At 40.7% G+C, this 25,689-nt stretch overlaps 2 protein-coding genes across 3 annotated transcripts in view; both read left to right on the top strand.

Moving 5' to 3' along the window:
* mapre2 (microtubule-associated protein, RP/EB family, member 2) lies at positions 1-9,130 on the top strand. Of its 2 annotated transcripts, none has more exons than XM_030074661.1 (7): positions 1-105; positions 3,936-4,063; positions 4,677-4,822; positions 4,979-5,195; positions 6,278-6,420; positions 7,264-7,422; positions 7,689-9,130. In XM_030074661.1, the coding sequence occupies exons 2-7, from the start codon at positions 3,943-3,945 to the stop codon at positions 7,785-7,787; spliced, it is 885 nt and encodes a 294-aa protein (XP_029930521.1). In that variant the 5' UTR covers positions 1-105; positions 3,936-3,942; the 3' UTR covers positions 7,788-9,130. The 2 variants fall into 2 exon arrangements, with proteins under 2 accessions (XP_029930521.1, XP_029930520.1); XM_030074660.1 differs by lacking the exon at positions 1-105 and adding an exon at positions 1,813-2,245.
* Positions 9,131-10,398: 1,268 nt separating this feature from the next.
* spidr (scaffold protein involved in DNA repair) overlaps positions 10,399-25,689 on the top strand; it is a 29,767-nt gene continuing 14,476 nt past the window's right edge. Inside the window, exons 1-10 of the mRNA XM_030075005.1 lie at positions 10,399-10,586; positions 10,858-11,007; positions 11,211-11,274; positions 12,060-12,266; positions 13,143-13,285; positions 16,595-16,830; positions 17,256-17,356; positions 18,965-19,184; positions 23,411-23,621; positions 24,510-24,748. Of these exons, the coding sequence (XP_029930865.1) occupies positions 10,572-10,586; positions 10,858-11,007; positions 11,211-11,274; positions 12,060-12,266; positions 13,143-13,285; positions 16,595-16,830; positions 17,256-17,356; positions 18,965-19,184; positions 23,411-23,621; positions 24,510-24,748 (1,586 nt within the window). The 5' untranslated portion in view covers positions 10,399-10,571. The remainder of the gene's footprint in view (positions 10,587-10,857; positions 11,008-11,210; positions 11,275-12,059; positions 12,267-13,142; positions 13,286-16,594; positions 16,831-17,255; positions 17,357-18,964; positions 19,185-23,410; positions 23,622-24,509; positions 24,749-25,689) is intronic.

Here is a 25,689-nt window from a genome sequence, read left to right on the forward strand (position 1 = left end):
CGTCAACGTTAAGGCGTGAATGGGCTTTTCTGGAGGGTGGAGTGACTCCGGAAAAACAGTATCTTATTAAATATCGTCTCGTAACCTGTGGCTCTGAGTTCACCGGTGAGTGAAATTTGCTGTGTACAATGTGTGTCTTGCCTTGAGTTGTTCATCACTAATATTTGCACAAACTGGACCGTGTTTTGTTGTGTTTGTGTCGCTGAATCAAAGCCTTTACTGTTACTTAGGGTTAGTGCTTTACGTTATGTCGGCTGTCACTATCCTGTCAAAGTGTCTAATAATCATAATTAGCATAGCTTGATGTCAACTAATCAACCGATATTGTGCTCTAAGTTATTTATTACTTTAATAACGAGGTTTAACTGTTGGAAAATTAGCCTTTCCGTTGGTTTTTGTTGTGCTACTGTTTAGTTGTATACGAGCTAATCAATCAGTTACTTTCAACTAATCTAACGTTTATGAGGTTACGTACGCAAGCTAACCAGCGCAATGGCTTTGGGGCTGAGGATACAACGTCAAATACAACGTCTGCTGAGCTACTTAGATATTAAGTTATTAAAAAATAATAGAAAATTTACAAAGCAGCCACGGTGTGTCGTGCTTACCATGTTAGGAATTGATATCACGCTCAGCTAACGCTGCAAGAACAGTGCAGCGTTAGCTAGCTAGTTACCACGCTTAACATCATTTCAGCATTATCCCTGCATGTAAATCTACTGGAGACGTTTCTTCTTTCTTCTTCTTCTTCTTCTTCTTTTTTTTTTTTTAAGTCAAATGCCTGGAACAGCTTGACACTGTCAGGAGTCAGTAGTCTGGTCAGCTGCCCTCCGAGCATACAAATTCCTTCTCAGTGTTGTTGTATTTAAGGGTATAGACTCACAGACCCACAGATGTCTTTCGTCTGTCATTTATGGGCTGATTCCGAGCCTTTGCAGAGAGCTGTGTTGGTGTCTGGGCTGTGTTTAATTTCCTTACAGTTATTTGCACTGAGAAAGAGAAGCCCTCATTGCATGCAGGATTATTGTATAGTGCTGCATGTTTTGTTCTCCCTTACAGAAGAACTGTGTATATTTTCTCACCTTTTGACATAGTGACAGATGTGATATCCCCACTGCTTTTAGTTGTTTACAATATTGGCTAATATATATATTTTTAGAGTATTTAGATTGTAGTCAAAGGCACATTTGACACAGTTTACCTCTTAAGGTGTTAATGCCACTGAATGTAGGAATATTATTGGTGATGGAGGCCGCTGTAAGGCCAATGCTAGTTCTTGCACTCTGCATAAAAGATCATGATCTTAGTCATTTTATTTACCAATGCTGCAGATGTGTGCTCTTGCAGGACTGTGAAGTGGTTCACATGAAGCTTGCCATTCTTGATGATCAGCCATGTTCAGATAGGATTGGTGTGTGTGTGTGTTGACTTTCGTGGCTGACTCGTTGCACATCATGTGTACATTTGTATACACTAATGTGATGATATACTCGGAGCAGCTGAATCAGCCATCTTCTGTTCTATGGTGATGCCTCAATGATTGATTGAGTGATTGATAGGTTAGTAATCAAAACCGCCTTTTACAGTGCTACATCACACCTAATATCTGTGTTCATTATTTTAATCAGCAGCATTATAGTCAACGTGGAAACGACCTGCCTACTTTTTTTTTATCTCCATCTATGGCATGTAAATAAATATAATAAGTGATACTCATCTTCATGATTTGAGGATGAAACTGGCTGGGCTGCATTTTCCTTTAATCACAAGGATTCCTCTCAGCTGATTGGATATTGTCTGAGCATTTGATTGCGGGGCTGCTATAAAGTTAATTTACATTTGAAAAGTGAGGGGTGCTCCTCTTTTTACGACCTGATCGGGCCGGTGATGTTCTTTTTTAACACACATGATCAATTACATTGTGTATTGGATTGAAATAGCCCTCTTGGAGCAGGCAGCCACCCCCATCAGTCACGTGGCCAGGGCGCAGCAACGTCATTAGGCAGAGATTTGTGAAGAATAAGCAGACAGAAGGAGCCCGAGGTGCGGCACTTTCTTCGCATTTACATCGTCCTTCTTCGGCCAGAGAGAACAGAATATCTGTTCAATATTTTAGAGACCCAATGCCTGGTCCCACCCAAGCACTTTCCCCAAATGGAGAGAATAACAACGACATCGTCCAGGACAACGGATCCAACATCATTCCTTACAGAAAAAATACAGTGCGAGGAGAGCGCGCCTACAGGTAAATCGATGTAATGCCGCATTTGATGTGGGCTCGTACGAAATTCGCCTTGGAGACATGATAACAACGCCGCACACGGCATTTTGATCCATTTCAGCGAGGCGCTTCTCTGCGTTGTGCCAGTGTGCCTGTGCGCCCACCGTGAATTTTCTATTCCTGTTGTGCCTCAGTCTACTGACTGTCATAGCTCTTCCCTGTGTGTGTGTATGTGTGTGTGTGAGAGAGAGTGAGTGAGTGTGACACTATGGCGTAAATCGCTTAAGGCCCATCCAAGTAGCACGTCTGCTGCTATAACGACGAAATAATTGGCAGGGAAGGTCATCTGCAATGTGCCCATATTCGAGTACAGTTTCGTTTAGTGGCACAAGTCAATTTGGACGATTGAATCGGAACCGGCTGGCCAGCTTGTCAGATGTCAAGCGAGCACACACACATACACACACACACAGCCGCCCCTGCTATAATATTCCCATCATGACATGTTAGTTTAGCCACTTAGCAGCTCTCCGATCTAGCACGATGGATGTGTGGTAATAACGCTGTCATATGCAACCCCATATGTCATATGCAGTAACATGTTGTACATGAGGGTTTGCCAGTGTGGACGGTTCCCAGGCATCAGCCCAGCCCTTATGTCGGCTATTCCTGCTCGGCTAACAAAGCATAGCAGCACATCCGCTTTGTTGACATGAACACGGCTGGCCCAGTTTCCTTCCCAACGAATCCGCCAAGGATTTGCTCCAGTATTCATGTAATAACCTCAAAGCTAAAAGTTAATATCCTACAGACCATCGTTAATGTTAGCTAGCACACGTTGATTTGGCATGATGTAACTCCATACTAGTCGTTACCATAACCCAATGGAGGCTGGCAGTGTTTTGTTTGCAGCTGTCCTAGCTGCTCGGTCTTCATGTTATCTCTGAACTGACTTACATTTCAGGCCCTGTATTTATAGGTACGTTTTTTTAGGAGGTGTGCGCACTTTTTTTTCTTCAAACAACGCCCCCACCATTTAAAAAAAGAAATAATGAATGAATTTTGTCTGCATTGCTTCACTGTGAGTTGATCATTCTCAGCAGCCTAATTGTTCACGACAGCCTAGTCCTTCTGTATTATTCATCTGACGACCAAGAATCAAAGCTTTGACTTCTCCTGAAGTATTAATTTTTCCAACCTTGTATGCTCTGGATAGATACACCTTTGTGCAGCATTGCTTTTAGGTTTCCAGTGTTTTCAGGAAAAGGGTCAAGGGGATTTTTTAAAAATTACTGAAGCAGTTACCATATCTAATTGGACCTGATTTGCCAGCTGGTTTGACTGGACATTGGTATAGTCCCTTATAACAGGATATTGGACATTTTTTGCTTTGTTTAACCATTCCAGTTACCAATAATGGGGTCTTTAGGTAGGCGTAGTTGAATTATATGTTCATAGGTTTAGGACTGACTCAGTTTTTTTACTTTTCTGGAATTTGGAATTTTTTTACGGTTTTTAGAATTAGACTGTGGTAAACAAACTGACCCATTATGTGATTATGTGAGTCCGTAGTGCAGCCATAATTGATTTTGTTTCTAAATTCTTCATTCCTTAGTGTTATAATAAATAATGACTGTCACAATCATAAACAGTAGTTTTTTGTGTTGAAGCCAGCCATAAACTGAATTGTTGCTTCTTTTTTCCTCTGCAATAGTTGGGGGATGGCGGTCAACGTTTACTCTACCTCAATAACCCAGGAGACTATGAGCAGGCATGACATCACTGCCTGGGTCAACGATATTCTCTGTCTAAACTACACTAAAGTGGAGCAGCTATCCTCAGGTGAGAACGAAATTATCCTTTTAAAAAAATGCATGCCGTGCATTTAGGAGGCTGTTTGAGATAGGAAGTGTGTTTTTCATTCATGCATCTGTGCACATACACATGGGGTTCAGCTCTTTCTGGGTTTAACCTGCCAGTTAAAGCAACCTGGGGAAACATGCTCACCTATCCCTGGCAAGGCGTTATCTATAAATAAGACTTGTCGCCTGCCATGTTCTCCATCTGTGTCCAAGTAATCCAATCTCAGTCACTCCTGTCACACAAACGCAGACAGAGACGCGCACACACTTACACACAGTCTTTCATTTCTCAAGGTATGGGCTAGTCATTTAATGTAGGTCACTTTTTATGTGCTCTCTACTTGCTTTTATCTTAGATTGCAACCAATCAGCCACTGTAGATCATGCTGGTTACCACATAGTAATGGACAAAAGTCTAATTGGAGCCATGTTTGTGTGAACATACAGTCATAGTTTTTTGTTAAACATCCATGAACCCTGAACCCTGAATGAACCCTAGTTTACAACTGTAGTCAGTGTGCCACATTCTGTTGTAGCCCTGTGGTTTGCAGCAAGGGCTTATAAACTCAGTTGTCAATTTATTCTTTCTTTAGGCGCAGCCTACTGCCAGTTCATGGATATGCTCTTCCCTGGCTGCATCAGTCTTAAGAAGGTCAAGTTCCAAGCTAAACTGGAACACGAGTACATTCACAATTTCAAATTGTTGCAGGCATCCTTCAAAAGGATGAATGTGGACAAGGTGGGTTTTCTAAACCTTAACTGTAACTGGTTGGGTTAGCTACAATTTGAGAACCTTATAGTGTTATATATGTGCTTTACCATTCAACTACATTTAAATTCCAATGCTTGAATTGAAATGTTGCCTTCATTTTGTCCTCTTTCCTTTGTGATATAGATTATTCCTGTGGAGAAGCTGGTTAAAGGCAGATTTCAGGACAATCTTGATTTCATCCAGTGGTTCAAGAAGTTCTATGATGCTAATTATGATGGTAAGGAGTATGACCCAGTCCAAGCCAGACAGGGTCAGGATGCCATCCCTCCACCAGACCCCGGCGAGCAGATCTTCAACCTGCCAAAGAAGTCTCACCATGCAGCCAGCTCCCCTACTGCAGGTAAGTACTGTCCTTCCGTCTAGTAGACAGTGATGCTTATGAGGTAACAAAATCATCTTGTTGCATGTGGTATTTACAGTGATGAACCTTAAATGTCATATGGTCATCATGAAGGGTTTTATCCATTTGAGACTTAACCAATGTCAGCAGACACTAGGATTTTTTAAATATCGGTATCAATGGCTCTTTCTTCTGTTTGCATTTGTTGCTTAAGGACTGTCACATACTAGATGACGACAAATATCTTGCCTGACAAGGGCAGTTCAGTTCAGTTCAGGCCCTCCAGTCAGAAAGCTGTTCAGACTAATCAACAACACAAAGATGGGTGTCACATGAATATGAGGGATTGAGTACTACCTGTTTCTATCACATGTTCACATGTTCCACATTCAGAATACAGACTACGTTTTCTGTTGTTTCCTCTTCCATGGCACTGAAGCTACAGTTTACACTTACATTATAAAAGCATTTTGAGGTGATATTGTTACAGGGATAACATTGATGAGGACATCTGGATGAGACTTACTTTACTTAATTTGTAAATGAATAGTTAATGCTCCTGTCACTTTCACCTATTGTATATGGAATTTATCCCTCCAAATGAAAGTGTGCAGCACTTTAACAAGAGTGGAACAAGTGGAGATTAGTATCGTTTTTCATAAACTGTAAACTTTTATAAAATAATCTGTTCTTACTGTTAAATGTGACATCTTCTCGGTTCATTTTCCTTGTCTTCCAGTTGTATCCAAACTCCAAATTGCTGTTGCCAGTGGCATTCAGATTTCAGTCTTGTTCAGTTTTGCACCAGTTCACACTACAGCAACCTGACTGGACTTGGACCAACAAAACCAAACGTGTGATAAAATAATAAAATGCCAGATGGCCAGAGTTTGTGGTCTTCAGTCCATTCACACTGAGGATAGTCTATCCTGACTGTTGTCCCTCCCCAAATGAGTTTATAAGAGCATTTAGGCTGTGTTCTTATCAACAATTCCTGCAATTAGGTTCTATTACTTTTCAACAATGCTACAAAATGATAGCCATTGCATAGGCATTCATGGTGATAAGCTTTTCTGCTGCAGGAGCCTCAAGGGCAAGCTCGACTACACCCAAGTCCTCAACACCGTCATCCAGACCCTCATCAGCCAAAAAGATGCCTGCGACATCAGCTCCTGCCAAAGGAGAGAAAGAACTGGAAGCACAGGTCACGCATCTTAACGAGCAGGTATGCTTAAGAGGGATTTCAGTGGGTATCAAGAACTCACCCCTTTTGGTTTGTTAGAGATGTGATTTGCATACTTAGGCCCATGACACACAGTGCAGCTTACATGGAATTTGTTGCCTGTTGTAAATTCAGTTTTTATTGTTGCTATGTCACCAAACTCATATGGAACATCCCAAATGATGATTCAAACCCAGTTCATGATTTTGATTGAATGAAACTCCCAAACAACTCCCAACAAACTGCATGAAAAAGTTTCACATGTAACCTTGGGCCTTAAGTAACGTTTTCATGATATTTCTGCTGAACTTTGGATAATATCTTAACCTCAAATGACTTGTATCACTCTATCCCTATTTACAGTACACAAGCCATTTTATGCTTCCCTTACCTGTGTAATATCCATTTATATGATTTATCCATATTACATGCATATTTGGCCACATCTGTTTGTCATTGTTAAACAGATAGGAATCCGATTGCACTTTACCACACAAAATGCAGGTAACTGCTTTTAGGTGCAGCATTTCGCATATGTGGCTTATAGAGACAGATTGCACTCATCCAGATTGTGGTCATAATGCATGCCAAGACCTCTCCTAGGGTGGTTTGAGAAACACTTTGTCTTTTCTGCTATGCTATAGCTATTAAATCATCTCGTTACGCATGGAGTGTAGCTGGGGTAAAAATTCTTTTACATGTAACAGTTTCTTAGAATTAAGCATTTGGAGATCAGATGATTAAATCTCACCTGTTTATTTTTTTTTTTTTTTTGACTCCATCCAAAGTTCACACCATTGTATTGCTGAATATCAATGCTACAAATCCCTCTTTTAATTTTTGTAGGTGAACACATTAAAGCTGGCATTGGAAGGAGTGGAAAAGGAGAGGGACTTCTACTTCAGTAAGCTGCGAGAGGTGGAGCTGCTCTGCCAGGAGCAGGGTGAAGAGAACGCCCCATTTGTGGAGCGGCTAATGGAGGTCCTTTACTCCACAGACGAACAGGTCAGTTTACTGTTTGCTGACCCTTGATTGATCTGAAATGTCTTCAGAGCAGCTGGGAGGCAGCCTTGCTCCTGATTAGATATCTTAGTGGAAGAATGAATACCAATAGAGCATGTGAGTGTCTGGGTGAAGTGAATTAAGGCATATCGGAAAAAACATGCGGAAAGAAAGAAGAATCCTGTCTTTGTCTGTGATTGCTTCTGTTTGCCCTTGAGGAGAGTCAAGCTCAGAGGCATCAGCATTGAACTGTCTGTGTCCCTTTTCAGGAGGGAGCCGCAGAGTTGGCCGAGGGAGACGGAGAGGAAGCGGACCAGCAAGCCCATGAAGAGGCACCAGATGATCAGCAGGAACAGGACGAATACTGACTGCCATCATCCCTCACCGCAACTCCAGTACACACCCTTTTTATTTTGTGAGAACTGTTAAAGGATTTTAATTTTTCCTCATGGTTTCTTTTTTGTTCTCTTCAAGACTGAGCACATGAAGCAACCGCCTGAGACGAAGCACCATCATGTTTTTTTATCCCTCTGTTCACTATTCTGTGTTTTTTGTGACTGTTGGTGAAATGCTGTGGCAGGTTCGCTGTTATTACCTCCACTAGCAGACAAGCTCAGACCATCGCAGAAGTTTCCAAGGACTGTGTGGGTGGAAGGTCAATTCAAATCCTAGATGTGATGAAATGCTGAAGTTCAGACAGGTAACTTTTACCTGTCAGTGCAAGTGTTAAATTTCCAGCTTCTGTCCCTTCATTTTATGGTTCTTTGTTTTAAATTTTGGTCTTTTTTTACAATTTTGCATATCAACCATATTAATCATGAGAATGCAATAAGCAAAGCCCTGAAAGGGCCCATAGTAGCTCTTATCTAACCTCCTTCCATATGTTGCACTGACATTTGATCCTGTATTGGACAATCTGTCCGTAGACCCTCACCATATTTATTAAGCCTTAGGAGTAGTGTAAGATTCTGCATTGCATCCTCATGAAGGGAGACAATACAGTCGATGAATTGTGAATGAAATGTAGTAGTATAATACCAACTATGACTGTGTTACGACTATCTTCACAAATTACAAGACTTCTAATAATCAGTGTGCTCAACAATGTATTATTCACACCATATGAGGTGGTTTGGTGACAGAGGTTGACTTGATATGCCATAAACGTAAGGAAGGAAGAAACATTGTGGACTAGTCTTATTACAATGAACCATTTTTTAGTTTTGGGAACCTCGGCAGCAACGTGACACTGTGGTCTGTTCAGATTTCAAAACGTTTTGTTTCAGAAGATTTTTGAACCACAGGTCTTATAGGTAAGATGTGAGTCAGTTCACTGAGTAATTTGCCATGCTATATTCCGGTAAATACATTGTATACCCTTTCTTAATGTTGCATTTACTATTATTGAACTCGGCAGTGCACCATAATGCTTTAGTCACATATTATTGTGTAAATGAAAAGGAATGTAAACATGTACTGTCAATAATTATGAATAGTAAATGTTTTTTTTCATGTCCCACTCATTATGCATTCCCCAAAACGTGTTGCATGTTTGCATTTTATTTGTGAATAACTTGACCTGCTTTTTACATATTTAATAAAAAAACAACAACTATGTTAAGTGAGCTTTTGTATGTTTAACCTGCTGTTTGAAAGATGTTGAGATTCGGATGGATTTGCTGTAATAAAATCTTTCACGTTTGAGTCCAAAGGAGTGGTTCAATATGTTGTCATATCACTCCAAATGGCCTTCTTGATGGAAATTATTAGCCTTGATCAAGGTATGTTGTGGAGCTTATAGAGATGCTAAACATCAATAACATACTGTATCCTATGTGTTTTGATGTAGTTTTCAAGTTTATCTGCTCACCTTTGCCATTTCCAGCTTTCTAGCTTTAACCCTCCCAATATCTTTGGGTATTGACCCCATTCAGCATTTAACGTCTCTAAATAGATGATCCGCATCGTTTTTTCTTTTGTTCGTTTTTTTTTGCTTCATATTTAATGACTTTAACTAATTTAATGGGGAAACATAAAGTGTTTTTAATGTCCTGTACACATTTTGTATGCATCGTGTTTCTTTGGGATCAGTTTGACCTCAGGCTGTTTTAGCTGCATAAAACACAAAGAAATATCAACATTTTACACACATTGTTTTAGATGTTTTGTATGGCACTGAGGAACTACAACATGACATTTATAAGTATCAGAAAACTTCCTTCTGCTTTAGGGAACAAACAGATACAGAAGTATGTGCTGCTGTACCACCAGACTACAGAGCAGCTTCTTCCCTCAGGCTGTGAGACTACTTAATGCACCATCTGCACTCCTCCATGTTTAATAATTTTATTTTTTTATACAATCAATTAATCAATCAAGAGGGAACCACATTTTAATTTCGTTATACAACCTGTTGTATAATGACAAATAAACTTCCTTGTATCCTTGTATCCTTGTATAACATAACCCTAACCTGTAGTCGTACCAGAACCACTGAGGGTTCATATGACATTTGGGATGGAAAAACAAAACATGATTCCCACAAGAACTCTGATGTATAAGTGAGGGAGGTTATGTTTTATTTAAAGTGCCATGTAGATGGTCAACAAAACACATAAAGCACCTGACACATAAACTTGGGTAACAATTATTATTATAATAATTTTCTGGACGTTTAAGTCACTGTGGTCAAACTGATCCCAACTGATAAACAAAATGTTAAATAAATATGAAGGTACAGTCACCCAGAGACAGCGGGTCGTTTTGTGATTCAGCTCCTGTAAATAGGAACGGAACTTTTCATTAGTTAATACTTGCTTTTGCGCTTGTTTGATTTACCTGGTGCGGTCCTGCGGGCGGTTCCTTTCGCACAACCGGGTTATACAAGTAATTGGAAACGTGTGGACTCCACCCACACTTCAGCCGGTGCACGCCAGCACCGTAAAGGAGCGCACCCTCCTTATAGAGAAGTCAAGCTGCACAGCACCCGCGCTCAGACAGTTCACTGGTACTGGGTTTGTTTGGCTGCTAGCAAACAGCGTCAGGCAGAAGTTACACAAGGATGGGATAGCACAATCTCATTTGAATGCGGAAAGTCGTGTCAACACGCACAAAACCCGAGTCACTCGCTCAAACATAGTTTACTAGTCGCCATGTCTGCTGTGAAGGTAAGAAGCCCGCTAGCTAACTTGCTAGCCTCCGTGTTCAATGAATGGAATGCCTGCTTTACTGCACTTGCTAAGTTTAGAGGGCTAACGCTAGCTAGCTTTAACCATCCGACCATCTTATCTCACCCCCGCCTCCTTGTTTACAAAGCTCAGTTGTCACCCACTCTGCTAAAGTTTACAGAGTCACAACTACCTAATCATACGTGCATTTTAGCACAGGGTGGCGTTTGAGCTGAGTTAACCTTGTAGCCCGGTGTCCTCTTTCTTGCAGCGGAAAAGGTACTCAAAGGATATAAAGTGTATTTTCTTTCCGGATGATGTCCAAAACGGTGTCAAAAAACTGGGGAGAGAGCCATCCCTTTCATCCACCTCTGCGGCCAAGTGTTGGGAGAGATGCGGAGACAGTTTTTTGGCTATAAAGGTAAAAGTTGGTGGATTCACCACATGTGCAAGTCTTTGATATAACAAGGATGACATAACTAACCCCAGCTCTTCTTGCAGTATATTCACAGTGCAGCTTCTCCTCAACATCAGTACCATAGTCCTTCCTTTAATGCATTAATGTCTGGCTCTAATTGTATTTCTTGAATATACTGATTGATACTTTTTTTTTGTATTTTGCAGAATCTCAAATCATCAGGGAGGAAACTGTCTGCTGTAAGGAAGTTGGCACAGTCTCCCGCTTCAGGTAGTAAAATTGCCTAATACTGGTTAGGTTAGTTTCAACCATGCGTGCCAATAATCAAAGCATGCCTATACATTTCCCATGTCAAAAACAGTCCTCATAATCCCTGGTAGTGTAAACTAAATTATTGCACAATTTGGTTGGTGTTAATTCAAACAAATGGCATCACAGGTGACAATGTATTAAATTGTATTGGACTGTCAGTTATATCCTGCTCCCTCTTATTGTTATTACTATTGTAATTAGTGTGCATTCATTTTCATCTTATTGACTATTAGTTTCCATCAAGTGGCCGTAGTGATTCCCAAAGCCAGTGTTATATTTTGAAGACTGTTGGGTTATTTGGTAGTGGTTCATGGTGACTTGTCCCATTAACCTCTTAGTGCCTTGACTAATTTTTGTTAAGTATTTCGCACTTCAACATAATCAATTTTCCTGAAATCATAATGATGAAATCATTATATATTTCGAAATTAATCAATTGCATTTTGAATCATTCAGTCCAGTATGTGGGTCTTACTATTCCATGTACTCATGTGCGGATCAATGCCTTTATCTTTTTTGGGAGTGAGTTCACAGTCCACTCACCCTTGAGTACTTTATTTATGATTCATAATAAGAAAGTGGTAAGGCTAGTGGAGGTAAAATATGGCTCCAGAAGTGGGACACGTACTCACTTTGCTGCCTCTGGGCATTCTGGGTCTTTTTACTGTTTTATAGTATGGGACACCTCATCTTTACCCAATAATGACACACTAATATCTCCGTCTACCCTTGTGGTTTCCCAGTGCTGACCAATGGGGATCAGTGTAATGAAGACCCAGTACACATTGCATGGAGCTCCAGTGACAGTGATCAGTCTGACAGTGACAGCCAGAAGCAGCATCCACCCCGACTTGTGGCACAGCATCAACAAAGGCCTCAGAGACCAAGGAGAGCTTCAGCTCCCATTCAGTCTTGCAGCAGCGCTCTGCCTATGCTGAGCGATGATAAAGGTAACTCTGTGGTAGAGTCCTGACTTGAGTCTGGCTCCTGTGACTACAAAGATACAAGCTAACAAGTGGATTTATAACAGTTTAGAAACAAAGTTCAGTCCACTTTTTGATGTAAACAAGTCACAGTGATCAGTAGATGACATGGCACATTGTAAGGTGTAAGGTTCAACAGAAAGAGACGAAACAAGTGTACCCGGCTTTCATGAGGGATATTTTTAGGGCCACAGGGTAATGAGACATTCAGCATCAGAGAAAGAGCAGCCCAATCTGTCTCTCATCATTTCATCAAACTGTACTGCCTATAAGCATTTATTATATATTCCAGCTGTTTGTTTTTTTTTGTCGCAGGTTTTGTTGTTTAAGCAGTGCTATTGAGAGGAAAACTATTCTCTTAATAACTTCTGGCTTTCCCTAGAAGTTAATTTTTACACTGTGATTCCTTTACACAAAAATCATGCTTGGTATTTGCTGGTTGCTTCATTCATAGCTCATAGTGGTCAAGTTCTAGCAGGTGTATGTAGTATTATAATTAACTTTTTACAGCTTCATATTACAGTCCAGAAGAACTTCTTCTGTAGTTTTGTGTAGGAATTGGGATGACCCGAGGTTCTCTGGAATGGTTTCAGAATTGATGAAGGATTGGCAATGTTTTGTAAACATGGTGGGAGTGTGTATAGAAAAATCAACCATTCAGGGCCCTAGCTAATGGTCACACCATATGTTTGTGTTACAGTTATGTAACTATTGTGGTTCTAACTTTGCAATTCAGCTTTTTGTCATACATCAAGAGCTAATCTTAGTTTGAGTAATTACACCCCTGTATAGGTCTGCCGGAAACTGGACTTAGTAAAATGTATTTATTTTGTATATTTTTAGAGGGCGTTCCTGTTATAGACGCAGACAGCGATCTGAATGACTCTGAGGGGGAGGATGAAAAGGACGGTTGGCGACAAATCTCAGACTGTGAGTCAGGATCTTCTGATGAAAAGCCAAAAGATTTGCCCCCTAAACCTGCACATGTGAGTGAATAATCCTTACTGCTGCACTTTATTGCTTCCACATAGCCTTTTACAATAACTAATAGCTATACACACTCTTTGTGTGCATATTGCATGACAGAGGACCAGTTGTTCTTAACTTGTGTATGCAGGATGCACCCTAGTCTATTTACTTTATAGTGGTACTTTAATGCTGGTTTTGTCAAGTGTAGTAGATAAACATATGGACACTAGGTGGGGCTGTGCACCCTCTTTATGTGCTGTGAAGCCAACACCAGGCCCAGCATAAGGCTGACAGTAATGTTTAAAATGAATAATATTGCTCAGCACAGTTACTGGATTCCCAGTGCATATATAATCATGCAAGTATCGATGGTTTCATGTCAAATTTCAGTAATTTCCCTGATTACCCGTGATATATTATGTAAATTTCCCTAAAGAATGCATATTACCCCTGAGAGTTTTACCATGTCCTATTTGTCTTGCACAGCACTAAAGGTTAAAAATGAGCATAATGGAACATGGCATTAAGCACTATGCTGCTTGAAAGTTTACATCTTTATTTTTTGTTATTTTAATTGTTTTGATTGCATGTGTACCTTTTATTCCACTAGGTGGAGTATTACAGCACTGTTCTGATGACCGGAAAAGGCCTGACAGGCCGAAACCAGCAATGCAGAGTACACTTTCTAGGTTCAGGTCATGTTCCAAACAGCCAAAGTTCACGAGCTGAGGCAGCAGCTTGAATGAACCACTGTCTTACTGTGTAGGGAAAGGCATGATTTAAATCAGGCCACCCCTTAACCAAAGTAGACATTAATACACTGATGTTTCTATTCATGGTGATGAACATTTATACTCTTTTCCTGATGACTGAGGCTGTTTTTGTTCTGCAACTCCTATATTTATGACTTAAAAATGTAGAATGCAGTGTTTACTGCTGTTATTTATATCTGACAAGTGAGTGTGTAATCATTGTGGCATCCGAGAAAATGCTTTGATTCTTATATCATTGATGACAGATGGGCGTCTGTGATAAGTTAATCAGATGTTGGTTTTTCTGAATCAGTCTTCTTCCTGTTATATTGGGCAAACATATTTCTGCAGTTCATTGGTGTCAGGCTTTTGTCAATGCTCCTGCACAGTGTGGAGACTTGAGTTGCGTTCCATGTCAGAAGTCGTAGTGTTTGTTAAAGGCAGGGCTGGCATTGAGAGAATGTGAAAGGAGTGGTGGTGGTGGTGGTGTGCTTCAGCCTAAAGACCACACGCAGCACTCACTCATTGTAACACATCAGGAAATGCAATTGACCAGCTAAGTGTGGCAGCAGGTTCGCCAGGTGGTTTGTGGTCAAGAATTTGCATATGGGGATTAACCGAATGTTCCATTGTTATTTTACCTTTTTGTAGCCAGCGTTTACAGCCACTTACTCATTTTCATATTCATATCATATGAATTCAAGTAACTAAGCAGAGCATCTTGTGATGGAGGTCTGAGTTTGCAAGTTATATCTTGAGAGAGGAAGCATAAAGGCAGATTAACATCACTCCCACAGGCCCAGCTACTTCCTCTTGTCACAGTTTAATTTGCTGCTATCAGCTGTCTGGGGTCAAAGGAGATCTAACATCATGTAACTGAAGGCTTGTGGTCAGGGGCCTCACAGAAAGAGAGGTTATCATGATCCTAACTTTGTTCAAATTGATGCTGCTGAAGGTAATACAGGCGGTGTCAGACAGTTTGATTACATATTACACATGCTCAATAACAGGAGCAGCATTTGGATAGATGGATAGATTAAGTGCTTCTCCCTATCTATTAGTAGTAGTATTATAATTTCTAATGCATTTATTACTACAAATGGCAAGTTTTTTTTTTTGTTTGTTTTTGTTCCACAATGCCATTCTTATTAAGGATGAACAATTAATTGAAATATTATTGATATCGGAATATGTCCAAGTGCATATTTCAAATCGTAGGAGGTGAAATTTTCTGGTAAAGGTAAAAAAGTGGGGCAAAGAAGCAGTGTAGATAAAGTATTATAGTGCTACGAAGACCTACAAAAGTCTATTTTCCAGATGTAAGAAAACGTGGTTGTTTTGGCATAGACTGCAGCAAAAATAACACCATCATCATTTTAATATCTTTTCCAGTGAAAATGAACATTATAATGCAAAAAATATTATTCCTATTAAAATCATCAGTCATCTCGCAATATCTGTAAAATTAAGCTGTTTTTTTTTTTTAATCATATCATTCAACATTAATTCTTATCATACATTGATTTTGATTTAACTGGGTCAGTAGAATATAGTAACCTAGTTAGAAATCTCTGCTCTCCAGAAAGGGTGCTCATATATTACCCATAGTAAATCAAACTGGATCAAACAGGATAGAGTGAGGGGGACTGCAAACCAAGCCAGAGTTTATTACTCCAAAAAAAAAAAAAAAAAAAAAAAAGAGACAAATGCACGGCTGACTCACTTTTTGCATGCGTACCAGAACTCTTTATTATTGTACTAGCGCTGAAAGTGGATAGGCGGAGCTGTGAGGGTGACAATGTAGTTCAAGGCCGAAGAGGATGGCCACTTCCCGGATGAAGCTGGATCCTTAATCTGAGCCCCTAACATCGGCAGCCAGCGGGGTTAATAACCTCGCACACATCGTGGCTTTGCCAGATCAGGGCCGGGCCAGCAGAGCAGCGCTATAAACAGCGTTTTACTACTATTTGTTCAGTAAAACGTGCTAGTGGAAGGGAGGCTACACAGGCACAGAGCACAGAGCTGTGTACTTATAATGCTTTCAGCGCCGGGTGAAAACATTTTTGAGCCGGGGCCAGGAACATAGTGTTCCTTTCTCTGTAGCTGGTTGGAGTGTGACGTCTGCTGGCATGCCGCCTAGCAGGGTCAAGTTGATTCAAATGAGAGAGCGCGTTGGCTGACAGAGCCTGGTATGCTGGTCTTGTCTGCACATGACAGGAACTGAGATTTTCTCTTGGATTTTTCCATGAGAACTGATGGCCTGAGGTGTACCGTGCCATGATACAGCAAAAAATATTTTCTTATGATATCTTATGAACTTATCAGTGTACTGCGTCTCCACCCACCACATGTTCAATACAACTGATTTCTTATAATCTTCAGTGAGTCATTATTTATGTACTGAAGGTTGAGCTCATGAAATACTCAATGGCATATATAGATACACTGTATTTTTATGCTCAATCAGACATGTTAAATGAGGCACACTGACACATTAAATAAATTTAGTGATACGTATTGTGAAAATGTCAACAGATTGTTTAACTAAGCCCTAATTATTACCTTTGTCCCTAGATGACCAATGTGGAGATCTCAGGCTATGTGTCTGATGGAGAGAACGCCGATGACACAATGACTCCGAGCCGACTGGACACCGAGAGCTTTCCTCAGCTGACTGGTGAGGGCAGCAAAAGGTCAGTCAGTGACTGGGTCAGATTTGCTCAGGCAATGCTGCAGACGCCTCAGAAACAGCTTGACAGAAAGCCCAAGACCCCAGAAGACTCTGCCAAAAAGAGAAGGAAATTTCAAAGGTTTGAATGGTGTTTCTTTTTTTGGTGTTAGTCATTTCGTTAGTATGAATTTGTCATAGTGTGTCTGCATATGAGCAGCAATGAAAGAAACAATACATCATGGCTGCCAAGCATCAGTAAAACATTGACAGTGACATTTCCACAGTAACAGTGATGATCAAAGGGACACCTGGGTATCATGTGGGTGCTAAATGTCAATGCCATCTCTAAGCCCTTCACAGATGAAAGATGGCTATCTGCAATTGTGAATACCAGCTTGGTATCAGCATGTGAACATCTTGTTTTTCTTTGAATTATGCTATACATATGCGTTTATTCAAGATGTGTTTAGTCTCTTAAGCAGCTTACTGAGCTTTGCTTTACATACCACCATCTATTTCCCTCTCACATGTGTGTGTGTTTGTGTGTGTGTCTTTGTTTCACAGTGGAGGCCTGGCAGAGAGGCTGAATCGACTCCAGTGCAGACAGAGGTCAGCTATTAGCTTCTGGAGGCACCAGTCCATCTCTGACACCTCGACAGCACCAGGTGATCCTGACAAACCGCTTTGCTTTACCCCGGGAGCTTGTGCACGTACACATGTGACTCACCATTCATGTTTAAAGATGAACTCTGATTTCACACAAGCCGAGAGGGCTGAGGCCAATCTCACATCTGATGTTGAGTGTGCCTGTGTGGTTGTAAGGAGAGGGCACGTTGAGGAAGTGCTGGCTGTACGTTGATCACTGTGGAAGGGAACTCAGGGCAGTATGTAGGTGACAGGAAACTGCTTGCTTAGTTGTTGTTGTTGTCTTTTTTTTTTTTCTTTCTTTTCCTTTCCGTGGTGTGGCAAAGCACTTGTGTACTCTCATTGTTACTATCTCCTTATAATAAGCCACAGCTAGTGGCTTAAAGGTGACAGTTGATTGTGGAAAAAGAGAACAACTCTGAATCAGGGGTTTGATCACCTTAAGTCAAGAGTTCGGTGCAGGATGTGAATGTGGTGGTTTGTATTAAGTTGACCTCATTTTTAAAATCAAGTCATTATTCACAGGCTATGTAGACTTCTGCTCTCTAGATAATTGTTAATTGATTTCATTTTTCTCCGTACATAACCCTTACTTTTACAGATGCATTACTTTCAAAGTTTAATAAGAAAATCATAAAGCTTCCATCAAAAATATATATTTTTTTCTTAATTTGAAAACATGCCAGTATTTTATGTATAACCCACAACTTTGAGGACAAGATAGGCCTTATTTCATTCACTGTCATCTGTCAGCCTGATTTATGACCACCTGGTGCACGCTCAACAATAACAACATTGTTACACAACCAGATCATGCTGTTATAGAACACCTGTTTATCTTTGTTGTTGAGATTTTTTTTTTTAGTGTGTCTTTATATTTTTCTATGTGCCTGCACATGTGTAGGCGGGCTAGAGTCATTTCCTGCACATAATGCTCTGCTCAAGATTAATCAGATCATTGCAGGTCATTAGGAGGATTCTTAAGTGTTATCTTAATTTTGCATTTTCTCATGTTGCTGTAATGTAACCCTGGACTTAACGCAGCAAGCAGAGATTAAGCATTAAACACGCATGTTTGGACAATTCCCCTGTCAATCCCTTTGGATATGATGTACGCTGTCATATTGAAATTTGCCCTCTAGCCATCTCGAAGAATTGTTACATATTCTGACACAGAGCGGCATTGTCTAAACTGTGAATTCTGATATTACGACTTGTATGACTCAGTGCCATCAGCTTTTACACACTTTGCATGCAGCCAAGTCACACTGTTATCCTGAATTGATTTATGGCTTTGGGACGTTGTCTTGATTTGTTCTTCTTAATTATCACCCTCCACTTTGTTGTGTTGACCAGAGGCAGTCAGCTCTATGGTAAAATTCCACATGTTGCACACTCACATGTTTGGATTTACAGTGTTGAACCTCCGACTGAGCCTCGGTGAGCTGCAGCTTTACAGTCATGCCGTGTGAATTGTTTTGATGTAAAAGATAAATTTCTCTCATAGCACATAATGAATCCCACCGAGAGCGAGAGAGTGTGTGAAACCATAAGTACGCACTGCATGCAGAGCTACAAAGGCACGCACACACACTCAACATCTGTGTTGTTCTTGCTCTGCTCTCCAGTGGACAGGCCAGGCGTGCTGGTGCTGGAGGTGCTGGAGGTTCAGGAGGAGTGCAGCATGCAACTAGCTCGGTGTGAGCACCACCAGCCGCCCAGCACGGGTCATCAACACCCCCACCCTCTCTCCGCCGCAAGAGCTTGTGTCCTGGTGTTGTTCAGCAAGGAAACTGCAGCCCAGCTGATGCCTGCACCTGGAGACATTATCCACATATATCAACCATGGTGAGAGAGAGGTGTATTTGCAATATATAGCGCCCGCTGAATCAAAGTCACTTTTAGTTGCACAAAGGTAATGGGTGCACAATTAATTTTTTATTTGGGTATGTGGTGATGTAACATGAGGCAGTTCCCAAGGTCTGAAATTAAACACCTGTAAAGCTTTGATTGCCTGTGAAAATGTCTTTGGAGGGCAAAGTAGTAATTTGGCCAGTAACGTTTTGACAAGATGTTATTTTAGTGTCTCAGTTCTCTTGCTCCTCACAATGAACTGCAAACGTTACTGTGCAAGTGAGTGTGCAAGTTTAAAATTAACTCCACACACAGTACCTGGCTGGTTTAAAAAAAAAAAAAAAAAAGGATTTTGGCAGGTTTTCTTTTTTTTTTTTTTTTTTAACTTGGCAGGTGAGGCAAAAGCTTTCATTTTGGACATTGGAAGTTACACAATACAGCACTGACTCACAAGGTGCAGGACAAAGTTGACATCACTGTAAGTGCTGAGAAGGCATACTGTACGAGAGCAGACTATTGATAAACACACTACACTTACACATGTACATCCAAAGCTGCAGAATGTCACTATGTCGCTGCCATAGTGGATCATATTACTGAGAGGAGTATTGATGCTGTTGGGGGTTAGACACATATATCAGCAAATTTGGTGTTGCCTGATATCAAATACATAAATTTTATATATTTTACTTACATATTTGGCACCTTAATATTGTTTAATATAACTTTCTTAGTTTTAACTATTTTCTAATTTGAACTCTTTTCTACTTTTGATGGCAATTTGTTATGTGTGAATGCACCGTCAGGAGTAGTGCTGCTCAGTTTTGTTGTACTCTGTGCAATAAAAATAAAGGAATATATCAGTATCTGCTTTAAAAAGCAATATCGGTATGAGTCCAACAAGTATTCTTACTGCCGATGTTTGGCTGAAATTTGACGTTTTTGTCAACATTTTTTTCCAGGATTGTGTCATTTGCACAGCTGTCAAACAATAGAACACAAGTAACATGACAAACACAATTATCATAAGACAGGCCTGTCTGAAAAACTGAACCTTTTACACCTCACGTTTATTACAGTTACATAAATTTCTTTCTATACTCGGCGTCGTGACTAGAAATATATCAGTATCGACTTAAAAAAAAATGTACCAATGCCGATTATAGGGTGAAGTGTAGTAAATATTTATATTCTGTAATGGCCACAGTTGTCCATATATGTTGCTCAAATACCACAGTTGTAATTATTCTTGGGTTTGAGTTTAAACGTGTATTATCCTCAACATCGTCATGTTTGTCACAATGGTAAGCTGAAAAAGGCCCAGATGTGCAACAGTCCTGCATGTCCAGGGCGGAGGGGAGAGGAGGGAGGCGTGTGTGTGTGTGTGTGTGTGTGTGTTTTGTGGGGCTTGTTTGGGAGGGCAAGCGAGGCAGCAGTTGACTCCAGCTGTTGGGAGTTTGGGTTGAGTGTGCTCTGGAATATCCAGGCTGGCGGAAGCACAGGGGCCTCCTCAGTGCTCTGACGTCATGAACAGCTCCAGGGAATGCTTCACATTCCTCTTCCTGGCAGTAGTTAGGTCATTTCCAGCAAGCCGGGGAAAAACACAGTAGGATTATTTTCTGGAGCATTTGGGAATGGAGTGTGGAGGGAGCCAGAGGACGGGATTGAAAACACATGGCGTTTGAGAGAATCATTGTATCATCTTAGCCACTCTTTCTCACAGTTGTATTTAATTCCTGAAAACACAAGTGAGCAGAGGAGAGCTGATCCCACCCCCAAACCCCTTACTCTTTCAAGGCAGTGTTTTTAATTTAAATACATTGCCTTAAACCCTGTTTGTGTGTGTATTAATGCACCTCATTGATTCATTTAAAATTAAGAATCAATCATAAGCGGAAAGAAAAAAGTGATGAAATCAAGCTTAACATCCTGCTCAGAGATATTCAGTCTGCCGCAGCAGGACAGGTGGAAATGGAAAAACACGGAATTCAGAGTGTCTGGTAAAATTCCTCCTGTCAGTTTCCTGTGTGACACTTGAATGGTTGCCTCCCCCATATTCCTTGCACTGAGTGGGTTGGGTGGCTCCTCCCACCTCCCACTCCTTGTGTGAGTGGGCCAAGGCGGCAGCGGAAATACCTGCAGGCACTATTCACTTACGATCTGTGACGCCAGCAGCCGGGCCACTCCTTAGAACAGCTACCTGTCTAACGATGATGACAGCTGCCCACTCACCTGTTCACAATGGGGTCACGTTTCCTGTGCTAGTGTTTTACCTGTTCTCTGTAACAGTACGTTCTGCTCCACTTCCGTCAAAGTTTTGGCTTTTACTGATTGTTGGCTTCTGCTCAGATTTTGGGCTGATAAATATTTTCAGTTCCCAGCCCTGATGGGAAAAACGAATCAAATCCTGTTCTGAAGTAAAACAGTAATGGAAAAATACTCCTAGAAAAGAAAAAGTTCTGCATTGTAATTCTGCTTAGTATAAAAAGTGTTGGCTATAAAATGTACTTAAGGATAAAAAGTAAAGGTAGTCATTGTGTACATTGGCTTCTTTCAGTGTTAAATTATTGATGCATAAACAGATGAAATATTTTAACGAAATAGGTCTAATTACACCATTTCCTGTTCCAACTCTTAACCACATGTCATTTTTTTATATTTTGCATGTAAAAGCTTACTCTGCAAGGTAACTTTCCCTCTGAAATGCAGAGCACTAGCAGTATAAAGTCACACTAAATACCTCCTGTGGGTTTTTCACTGGGAGCAGAAGTCAATGTCTTCTCTGGTTCAGTTCACGTAGACGTCCATTCTTAAATATGATATTTGTTTCAGAAGCTGTTCAGAGTGGGAGGGTGATTTATGGGCATGTGCACTAGAATGATAAAGCAAATATACCACAAATATTCAGTGGTTAATGTATAATCTTGCCCTCTGCCATTGCTATTATTTGACTGCATTACTTGTGTACCACACATTCTCAATACGTGCGATACACAAGTAAGGCTAGGACCAACATCTACCAGAAAATCTCCTTATTTTTGTTGCATTATCATAAATATTGTCTCATTATATAAATAATAAGGTTACTGGGTGTAAGGAGGTATTTTTTTCCCCTGTTTTTTTTTCTCAATCTCAATCAACTTTTATTTCTTTTATCTCAGACTGTTTAATTACTCTGGTTTAGCTGTGATGCCACAGGTCAGAAACAAGTTGTGGCGCGTACAGTAGCTCCAGCCACAGAGACTGCACTTGGCTCTGAGTCAGTGATAAGCCATCATATTATTATCTATGTCACATGAAGGGGAAAAAAAACAGTCATAGCTCAGACTCGCCGCAAAACAATATGCCTTCTAATTACCTGGCTGGTTTTCAAATTCTCAGGCTGAGTACCATTCAGGTGTGTTTTTTTTGGCTGGATTAGCTGTTTGACAGTGCTTGAGAGCACTGCCAAGCCGAGATGTTTCTGGTTTAATGCTGGTTCTCTTTCCTGGCACACTTAGATTATTGAAATCAAAACTGATAATACTGAAATAAAAGAATGGCACAAACTGCCATTTATGCTGCACATTGTTTATATAGTTTGTATAGGCTTTTTCACGAGCGACAGTTCACGTTTGTATGTGACGAGAGTTTTTTAGTGTTTTTCCACGGGTGGGTGCCCGTTTGGAAAGCGTTTTTGATCAGGATATGCGCTTTTGAGCAAGGTGTGGCCTTTACAGAACCGCAGTTACTTGGAAAATGCATCCTTTATATCAGTGAAAGATGACATGTGTATGTTGTATATTTTCACTTGCCACGGAAGAGCTTAACCCACTTGAACCTGTAATCTATGCTTGGCAGCACGTAGTCAATAGACCTGTGGAGGTGGTACCTTATCTGTGTTTGACATTCAAACAGCCTTAAGTGTTCTACCAGCCCCCCTAGGTTTGTGCAACAACCTATTCCATTTAGTGTGAAGTCTGAATTTTTACATCCGTTATGTCAACACAATCACATCACAAACCACTGTTTATCATTTTCCAGCGCCTTAAAGATGCTAAATTCCATGATGGTCGCAATTCTTTTCACCATGTCATAACATTTCATATTAAAACTGCAGACTAGGGATGTGGTTGAAGGTGTGATATGCGACAGCGGGGCACAGATCACAATCACATCAGCATTTCCAAATCGCCTGTTAAATTATGAATTTCAAATTGATCAACCTTTTGTATTCGCAGGCAAAGTCTTTCTATAGAAGGTGACAACTGCACCATTATTTTGAACACACACTTCAGCCAGAAGGTCTACTCCGCTTCCAAACTAGACAACGTATCCATTCCTAGAGCCGTTCTCCCGGCAGAGAAGAGCCTGCCATACTCGTTGGCTAAAATATTTGGACTGCTGGAGGGGTACAACATCACAGAGGAGGAGGAGGCCACTGCCAAACAGGTGTGTCTGCATTTACATCATTAAAATGAACATTGAATCCTCATTGAAAGGATGTGTTGGATCTTAGATCTGTTCACATGGATTCTTGAAAAGTTTGCTATGAACATGCACAGTAAGCTTATAATAAAAAAGCTTATAATAATGGAAAAAGGGTTCTTTTTTTTTTTTTTTTTTTTTTTTAAGAGCCTCCTAATAAATGTCAACCTCACATGCTATCAGTCATTGTCTCAAGAACTCACTGTTTGTCACTGTTTGTCACTGTTTGTCACAGTTGAGGGTGAAAAACATCTTCAGTCCAGTAAATTATTTACACACACTCTGGCTATTGGCCACACAAGTTAAAGTCTGATTCAGGTCAAGGTGTTTAGAAGTACCGCTGATACCCTGTGATTAAATCTTCCTGCTGTCTTCCAGTGGTGTAGAAAAAAATATGAGAAAGATGCTGCCACAACCGACACCATTCCGCTTTTTGCAGTAGGTTAACTTGTAATACAGAGGAAAGATATGACGATTTTAATAGTGAGTGAAGGTATCACTCACCTTATTGCCATTGTTTTGTTGATGTCAAAATTTACCCATAATGCTTTGCAAGTCTGAGTTTAGATGGACTGCATATGCCAAAAAGTTAAAAGAGTCAAAATGTTTACACCCTAAGTTCTTCAATATCAGATTAAATGAGACGTCTTAATGGGGTTTCTCATAGAGTACGTGTGTAAGTGGGTTTTGCTAATAGAGTTCTGTGTCATCAGCCATTGATGCAAAACTGGGTCAGTTGCCATACACTAATAACATATTTGGTGGGGCTTTAGGTAATGGCACTGTAGTTGAATCAGTATTAAAATGTATAAAATAATATATTGGCTTGTTTTCCTAACTTTCTCCAACTAGGTTTCTGCCCCTGCTCTCTTCAGTCTCGGAGCCCCAGGTGTGATGAGCAGATGCCGTCAGTCTCTCCTGGAAGCTATCGAGAGCCTGGGCCAGGCCGGCTCTGTGGGGCAGGATGTGGAGGTAGTGGTCCAAAGGGTTTACTCCATCCCTGTGTCTGACTCCCCTGCTGGCTCCATGCTCAAGCCCAGAGTTCCTTCCAAGCCCTCCTCAGCTCATCCTGTGGAGAAAGGCAAAACCAGGTACTATTAGATGAGTTGGTATCTGATTTTACAGGCAGCCCAGTGAGGCCTGTGGCCTGTCACTGCATGTCAGAAGAGGTTGGAAAAAAATTACAAAAATTGCAACATGCAACATCTGCTATGTATGCCTCTCTACCACATTGTAAATTGTTCTTTCTGTAGAAATTGCATGCTGGTTTCCTTGGTCTCAGGGCTTACATGCCTCTCCTTGGTGGCACAATGTGCCTCAGTAGTCAAGCTATTGTTTACGGAGCAGCAGGCCCCACAAAGTGCTCACACTGTCTCCAGCCATATGGCATTGCTTGACAAAGGACACAAACATTTCTAATTGAATCCAGCTCCTCAGTGAGTGATCCAGGCCAATTCTCAGGAAAGACAGCATGATGTTTTCTGAAACTCATGCACCAGCAGGCCAGAGCTGAACTGGTGCCCATTCATAGTCCACGGGGTGGCACCAGTTTGTGGGACCTCTTTACTTTAATGCTCTTAAGAAAAATATCTTTGAATTGGATGCTACATTTCACACATTACTAAAATGTGTGGCTGTGTGGAGTGGGATCAGATTTGTTTTAGCTTTGGTTATCTGATCTGAGGGTGGAACCTAGCCTATACCTTGAATTAATAAAAGATGTCATCGAAAAAGAATGTGATTGGCTTTTATTTGAAATGGTATTTTAATTATATTACAATTATAAAATGAATTGAAAAACAAGTGATTAGTACTCTCTCTTGTGGTTGATAAACAATTCAATCACCTTTCAACAAAAAATGTAATAGTTATTTAAAGCTATGGTATTCCTGGAGGGGGTTTTGCAGTGAGAATTTCAGTATGCAAAGCTGCCTGTGTTATTGAAGTGACTTGGGAGTTCACTGGAGTGGTCTTGTTGTGGTTAATGAATCAGCAAAGACTGTATGTGAGGCCTTGCCAGCAAGAATGACCT

This window comes from Myripristis murdjan, chromosome 17 (genome assembly GCF_902150065.1).
Source record: "Myripristis murdjan chromosome 17, fMyrMur1.1, whole genome shotgun sequence".
Classification (NCBI taxonomy): domain Eukaryota; kingdom Metazoa; phylum Chordata; class Actinopteri; order Holocentriformes; family Holocentridae; genus Myripristis; species Myripristis murdjan.